The following is an 8,132-nucleotide window of genomic DNA, read 5'->3' on the forward strand; positions in this document are numbered from 1 at the left end:
AAAAAAAAAAAAGAAATGAAATGAAAAAGAAAAAATATATGCCCAAATAGTATGTATTGTTTAATTCCAATTTGGTAAAGAAATACAAATGAATAGAAAAAATGCTTAGTAGTGAACATTCTAAAATGTTAATGATAGCTGTTACAAGTAGAATACAGATTTCTTGGGTTTAAAAAAAAATTGTGAAATAATTCAGAACTACTAAGCCTAAGATTGGCTCATAACTTCACTGATGCTAACAAATGATAACAAAAGAAATTAGTTGTTTTTTAAGAAACTGTTGATACATTTCTGTGATAGAGAGGTGAGCATGGTGTTTTAGAATGAATAAATTCTATGGAGCCAAACCACATCTGGGTTAAATTCTCCTAATGGCTTTTGACCTCAGGGGAGAGGAAATTATCATCTTAGAGATGTGGCTTTCTCATCTTTAAAATGGTTTTTACACTATCTTTTTCTCCCTACATTGGTCAGAATTGAGGTAAAATGATTATTATGGCTAGCACAGTAGCACTTAATGGAATTTAATAGGTGATAACTTTTAAGTTATGTGGATTTACCATCAGTGGGAGTTTTTTAATTTTTTAAAAATTTTGTCCATTTTTATCAGATTATTAGATTGGTCCTATAAAGCTAATAGTAAATAGTTGTTTGAGCTCCTTATATATTCTGGTTTTTAATTCCTTGTCAGAGGGGTATTTTGCAAATATTTTCTCCCATTCTGTGGGTTGTCTCTTCACTTTGTTAGTTATTTCTTTTGCTGTGCAGAAGCTTGTTAACTTGATGTGATCCCATTTGTCCATTTGCATTGGTTGCCTGTGCTTGTGGGATATTGCTCAAGAAGTCTTTGCTACACCAATGCCCTAGAGATTTTCCCACAGTGTTTTCTTGCAGTAGTTTCATAGTTTGAGGACTTACATTTAAGCCTTTAATCCATTTTGATTTGATTTTTGTATGTGGTGAGAGATAGCGGTCTAGTTTCATTCTTTTGCATATGGGTGTTAAGTTTTTCCAGTATCATTTAGTGAAGAGACTGCCTTTTCCCCAGTGTATGTTCTTGGCAATTTTGTCAAAAATGAGTTCACTGTAGGTTTGTGGATTTGTTTCTGGGTTCAATATTCTGTTCCATTGGTCTGGTTTTATGCCTGACCATGCTGTTTTGGTTACTATAGCTCTGTAGTGTAATTTGAAGTCAGGTAATATGATTCCTCCAGTTTTGTTCTTTTTACTTAGGATAGCTTTGGCTGTTCTAGGTCTATTGTGATTTCATATACATTTTAAGATTTTTTTTTTCTGTATCTTTGAAAAATGTCACTGGTCTTTTGGTAGGGATTGCATTGACTCTGTAGATTGCTTTGGGTAGTACGGACAGTTTAATGATACTGATTCTTCCAACCCATGAACATGGAATATTTTCCCCCTTTTTTTTTTGGTGTCATTTTCCATTTTGCTCATTGGTGTTTTATACTTTTCATTATAGGAATTTTTTTAAGTATAATTTAGGAAGCATTATAAAATATCTCCGTAAGAGGCTTTGCTTTAGGGTTTGGCTTTGGGGGTAGGGGTGTGTGTGTGTAAAGATGGGGAGGGGAGGAGAGGCTTTTGGTGTTTGCATATGTCTGTGAGAGAAAAACGGCTTTTTGGAGGTGGGGTGAGAGAAAGCAGAATTTTAGTCAAATAAATAAAAGTAGCATACAGTCTTTCAGAAACATTTAACGTGAAGCAAATGCATAGTGGAAGAACTGAGAACAGGAAAGGATTAGTCTTCAGCTTTAAAGAGAAAAAGAATAATCTAAAAAATATTTTTCAACCTTTAGTAGTTTCAGTAATACATGGCTATTTTATATTTAGATGATTTTCTGATTTTGAGACATTAACATTTTTGTTTATCATTTGTAGGTTTTTAGAACAACTGTTTGAGCGACATATAAAACAAAATAAACATTTGGAGGAGGTATGTCTTTCCTTATAACTTCAATAGAAAAAATCTAATATAGAAATAATTTCACAGTTTTTTCATACCCTCAAACAATACCTTAAAAGCAAGTGCTTTTTTTTCCCTTGAACTTTTTTGAGGGTGGTGGTGAGAGAAGTGAAAGGGAAAGTATTAATCCTGTGAGATTTGCAGCTTTGCAGTCAAAATTTATTTTGACTTAGTTAATGTAATTGTTCTAATCTTTTCTTCATGCTAGGAAAAAATGCGCCACCTGCTGCATGTCCTGAAGGTAGACTTAGGCTGCACGTCGGAGAAAAACTTGGTAATGCAAAATGATGTTGATATGTTGGATTTATTTGATTTTGAAAAGTCTGGGAATTCAGAACCAAAAAAGTTCAAAAATGAAAATGAAATAACAATTCTGCAGGAACGTCAAGAATACCAAAAGGCTTTGGATATGTTATTGTCTGTACCACCAAAGGATGAGAATGAAATATTCTCTTCACCAACTGAATTTTTCATGCCTATTTATAAATCGAAGGATTCAGAAGGGGTTACAATTCAACAGGTGAATGACGAAACGCATCTTAAACCTGCAACTTTGGATGAAAGTAATCCAAGTATTTCAGACAGTTTAACAGATCAGGAAACTTCTGTGAATGTCATTGAAGGTGATAGTGACACTGAAAATGTTGAGATTTCAAATGGATTATGCTGTCTTAACACATCACTCTCCCAATCTGTTCAGTTCTCCAGTGTCAAAGGTGACAATAATCATGACATGGAATTATCAGCTCTTAAAATCATGGAAATGAGCATTGAGGACTGCCCTTTGGATGTTTAATCTTCACTAATAAATACCTCAAATGGCGAGTAACTCAATATTACTTTTCTTCCTTTTTTTAAATGTATGTAGTAAGATTTCTGTGCTGCAATAATAAGTTACCAGAAACTTAGCGGCCTAACATGCCACACATTTATTATTTATCCCACAGTTTCTGTGGATCGGGAGTCTAAGCACAGTTTAGTTGGGTCCTCTGCCCTGGGTCTCACAAGGCTACCCCACAATCAAGGCAGTGGCCAGACTGTGTTCTCATCTAGAGGCTTGTTGGCAGTTATTTTCCTTGCAGCTATAGATTTGAGGGCTTTGCTGTCTTGCTGGGCAATGGCTAGAGGCTGCCTATAGTTCTTTGTCACTTGGCCCTTTCCTTAGGGAAGTTATAACATGCCTGCTTGCTTTTTTTTTTTTTAAGGGTATCAGGCAAACCAGAGAGATTCTGCTAACAAGATGGAGTCTTATGTAATGTAACATAATGACAATACTGACTTTCTATCACCTTTGCCATGTTCTTTTGGTTAGAAGCCAGTCACGGGTCTTGCCCACACTAAAGGGTTGGGGATGTATACAAGGGTGTGAATGCCAGATCACAGGAATCACTGGGGTCATCTGAGGATCTGCTGGCCACAATTTCTAAAATTACTTATCAGAGGAAACATATTTTACCCATATTTTCAGAGGAACATATTTTACCCAGACATAAAATGGTTTTGTAGGCCATGGGAAATGGTTTAAGATCTGGTGTGGGTCTTGAAGCATTGGTCCTTGTCTGCAATGTCTTTAATTTCTTTTTTCTCACTTTCCTGCAATATCTAAAGCCTTGAGGACCTTCCAGTTGTCAGTGACCCAGGGAAATATGTCAGCTAGCTGAGATTTGTCTCTTCTAATGAGCACAAACATTCCATCAGACCTGTCTGAAGCCCTCCCCTACCTTTGTAGCTCATGAATGAGACCCTAACAATTAGAACATGGCCCAGAAGATTCATCTCTAATGATATCTTTTCAGTTATTTACAATAATATAATTGAATATTTGTGTGCCCATTACGTACAAAGTTTCATGCTTAGAACTGTGGAGGATAAAAACAACCCGTTTTGTTTTTGTAAGCTATATTTTAATTTTATATTTAAAAAAATACAACCCAAGTATCCTTCTAAAAAGTTAACAATGACTTCCAAGTACCCTGTTCTTTAACTTGGGTTTTTATTATGCTTTGGCCGTAGCAGTGTTTCCCAAAGGATGGTACATACCTCTAGAGATCTGAGAGTTGATTTTTAGTGGTATATGGATGACAGGTCCATCTCATTCATGGGATGCTGACCATCACCACTGTCTTCAGGATTCAGACTCAGGCACAACCTGCAAAGCACAATATGGTAGGACTGAGCATCTGACCCACTTCTCCCCATCACCCTCCCCCAACCCTCCCACTGTCGGAATCCCCAACTCATCCTGCTGCAACCCTTCCTTCGCCCACCTGCCCCTCAATTCTCACCCCTGGACTTCTTCCCTTTAACCCTCTAAGCAATACCGTGTCTCCCCTCTTGCAGTCCTCTTAAACCTCCTGAAATAACCTCAACTCTATTCTTGGTTCCCAGCCTGGGTCTCTCCATCTGTCAGCCTTTACCCCTCTGTTTGCTTCTTGGGTTCTACCATTCCTCAGCCCCAGGGTTCCTGTCTTCAGTCCCAGCCTCACTCTTCCACAAACCTCCTCATCCCATTCCCCATGTAACTGCTTCAGACCTACTGGCCTGGCCCCAATTTTCCTTTCTTGGCAGGAGCTACCTCTGTGTTTCTGGAGACATTCTCAGAAACTATCCCCTTGCTGCTGTTCTCCACACTTTGGTCCACATCCCAGACCTGCCTTATTTGACATGTCCACAGAACATGTCTCCATGCTGTAACTCTGGGTACAGCTTCTTGTCTCTGGAGCCATGACCCATTCTAACTTGGATACCTATAAGGACAATTTGTTGTTATCCTTTATTTCCCCTTTAGGTTTTAAAAGATAAGTTGATTTAAAGAAATATTAAAAATGGTTCTTGAATGTGGCAGAAGTATTATAATATGAAGGTAGGATGTAAGTGGTAAGTTTGGGAAACAGCACTTAAACTCTTCAAGCAGCATCTTTTTTTTTTTCTCGTAAGACATCTTTGTTATAGCATCAAGCAACATCTTAATTTATACATTTCCCTCTTCCTTCTCACACAGCCCATCAACTGAGGCTGAGAGGCATGATGAATGGGAGTGTGCCTTCTGAGCCAGGTTGCCTGGGTTTGATTCCTTTTGAGCTGTGAGTTTGAGCTGGGTTACTAAGCCGGAGTGTGGGGGTAATTATAGAACTTTTATCATAGAGTACAAGAATTAAATGAGCTTGTATGAGAATTAAATACAGGCTGCTGCTACTTTTTGTTGTTGTTGTTGTTGTTATTTATTTTTTATTTCAGTAGGTTTTTGGGAACAGGCGATGTTTAGTTACATGAATAAATTCTTCAGCGGTAACTTCTGAGATTTTGGTGCACCCAGCACTCGAGCAGTGTACACTGTACCCAATGTGTAGTCTTTTATCCCTCACTCCCCTCCTACCCTTTCCCCTGAGTCCCCAAAGTCCATTGTATTATTCTTATGCCTTTGTATCCTCATAGCTTAGCTCCTACTTATGAATGAGAACATACAATGTTTGGTTTTCCATTCCTGGGTCACCTCACTTAAAATGATGGTCTCCAATTCCATCGAGGTTGCTGCAAATGCCATTATTTCATTCCTTTTTATGGTTGAGTAGTATTCAGTTGTATACATATATATACACACACACACACATACATACATACACCAATACACCACATTTATTCACTCATTGGTGAGCATTTGGGCTGGTTCCATATTTTTGCAATTGTGAATTGTGCTGCTACAAACATGCGTGTGCAAGTATCTTTTTTGTATAATGACTTCTTTTCCTTTGGGTATATACTCAGGAGTGAGATTGCTGGATCAAATGGTAGATCTACCCTTAGTTATTTAAGGAATCTCCACACTGTTTTCCATACTGGTTGCATTAGTTTACATTCCTACTAACAGTGTAAAAGTGTTCCCTTTTCTCCACATCCACACCAATATCTACTATTTTTTTAATTTTTTGATTATGGCCATTCTTGGAAGAGTAAGGTGGTATCACATTGTGGTTTTGATTTGCATTTCTCTGATCATTAGTGATGCTGAGCATTTTTTCATATGTTTGTTGGCCATTTGTATATCTTCTTTTAAGAATTGTCTATTCATGTCCTTAGCCCATTGTTGATGGGATTGTTTGTTTTTTTCTTGCTGATTTGTTTGAATTCCTTATAGATTCTGGATATTAGTCCTTTGCAATTAGATGTATAGATTGCAAAGATTTTCTCCCACTCTGTGGGTTGTCTATTTACTGATTATTTCTTTTGCTGTGCAGAAGCTTTTTAGTTTAATTAAGTCCCATCTGTTTGTCTTTGTTTTTGTTGCATTTGCTTTTGGGTCCCTGGTTATGAATAGTTTGCCTAAGCCAGTGTCTAGAAAGGTTTTTTTGATGTTATCTTCTAGAATTTTTGTGGTTTCAGCTCTTAAATTTAAGTCTTTGATCCATCTTGAGTTGATTTTTCTATAAGGTGAGGGATGAGGATCGAGTTTTATTCTACATGTGGCTTGCCAATTGTACCAGCACCATTTGTTGAATAGCTTTGTTGACGATCAGTTCACCGTTAGTCAAGTCTTTGACTTTATTTCTGGGTTCTCTATTCCATTCCTTTGGTCTATATGCCTTTTTTTTTTTCTTTTTTTGAGATGGAGTCTCACTCTGTTGTCCAGGCTAGAGTGCAGTGGTGTGATCTCAGCTCACTGCAACCTGTCTCTCTGGAGTTCAAGCAGTTCTCCTACCTCAGCCTCCCAAGTAGCTCACCACCACATCCAGCTAATTTTTGTATTTTTAGTAGAGATGGGGTTTCACCATGTTGGCCAGGCTGGTCTCAAACTCTTGACCTCAGGTGATCCACCCGCCTCAGCCTCCCAAAGTACTGGAATTACAGGCAGGAGCCACTGCATCTGGCCTATATGCCAATTTTTATACCAGCACCATACTGTTTTGGTCACTATGGCCTTATAGTTTGAAGTCAGGTAGCGTGATGCCTCCAGATTTGTTCTTTTTGTTTAGTCTTGCTTCAGCTGTGTGGGCTCTCTTTTGGTATTATATGAATTTTAGGATGTTTTTTTGTCTAGTTCTGTGAAGAATGATGAAGGTATTTTGATGGGAATTGCATTAAATTTGTAGATTGCTTTTGGCACTATTGTCATTTTCACAATATTGATTCTATCTATCCATGAGTGTGGTATTTCCATTTGTTTGTGTCATCTGTGATTTCTTTCAGCAGTGTTGTTTAGTTTTCCTTGTAGAGGTCTTCCACCTCCTTGGTTAAGTATATTTCTAAGTTTGTTTGTTTTTTGCAGCTATTATAAAAGGGGCTGAGTTCTTGATTTGACTCTCAGCTTGATCACTGTTGATGTATAGCAGTGCTACTGATTTGTGTACATTACTTTTGTATCCTGAAATTTTGCCGAATTTATCAATCTAGGAGGTTTTGGATGAGTCTTGGGGTTTTCTAGGTATAGAAAACAGGTATTTTCTAAGTATTGTAATCAGCAAACAGCAACAGTTTGACTTCCTCTTTACCACTTTGGATGCCCTTTTTTCTCTTGTCTGATTGCTCTGGCTAGGACTTCCAGTACTGTATATTGAATAGAAGTGGTGAAAGTTGGCCTCCTTGTCTTGTTCCATTTTCACGAGGGAATGCTTTCAACTTTTCCCCATTCAGTATGATGTTAGCTGTGGGTTTGTCTTAGATGGCTTTCATTACCTTAAGGTATGTCCCCTCTATGCTGATTTTGCTGAGGGTTTTAGTCATAAAGGGATGCTAGATTTTGTCAAATGCTTTTTCTGGTCTATTCACATCATGTGATTTTTGTTTTTAATTCTCTTTATGTGGTATATCATATTTATTGACTTGTTGATGTTAAACCATCCCCACAGTCCTGGTATGAAACCCACTTGATCATGATGGATTATCTTTTTGATATGCTATTTCATTCAGTTAGCTAGGATTTTGTTGAGGATTTTTGCATCTGTGTTCATCAGGGATATTGGTCTGTAGTTTTCTTATTTTAATATATCCTTTTCTGGTTTTGATATTAGGGTGATACTGGCTTCGTAGAATGATTTAGGAGGATTCTCTCTTTATCTTTTGGAATAATGTCAATAGGATTGGTACCAATTCTTCTTTGAATATCTGATAGAATTCAGCTGTGAATTCATCTGGTCCTGGACTTTTTTTTTTT

At 37.4% G+C, this 8,132-nt stretch overlaps 1 protein-coding gene across 3 annotated transcripts in view; it reads left to right on the top strand.

Annotated features, from left to right (window-relative positions):
- The window catches only part of SPATA7 (spermatogenesis associated 7), a 64,381-nt gene extending 61,563 nt beyond the window's left edge, over positions 1 to 2,818 (top strand). For all 3 annotated transcript variants that reach the window (XM_017524628.1, XM_017524630.2, XM_017524632.2), the window contains 2 exons: positions 1,900 to 1,954; positions 2,193 to 2,818. In XM_017524628.1, the coding sequence (XP_017380117.1) occupies positions 1,900 to 1,954; positions 2,193 to 2,780 (643 nt within the window). In that variant the 3' untranslated portion in view covers positions 2,781 to 2,818. The remainder of the gene's footprint in view (positions 1 to 1,899; positions 1,955 to 2,192) is intronic.
- Positions 2,819 to 8,132: the final 5,314 nt, after the last annotated feature.

The sequence above is a fragment of the Cebus imitator genome, unplaced genomic scaffold (genome assembly GCF_001604975.1).
Source record: "Cebus imitator isolate Cc_AM_T3 unplaced genomic scaffold, Cebus_imitator-1.0 Scaffold34, whole genome shotgun sequence".
Classification (NCBI taxonomy): domain Eukaryota; kingdom Metazoa; phylum Chordata; class Mammalia; order Primates; family Cebidae; genus Cebus; species Cebus imitator.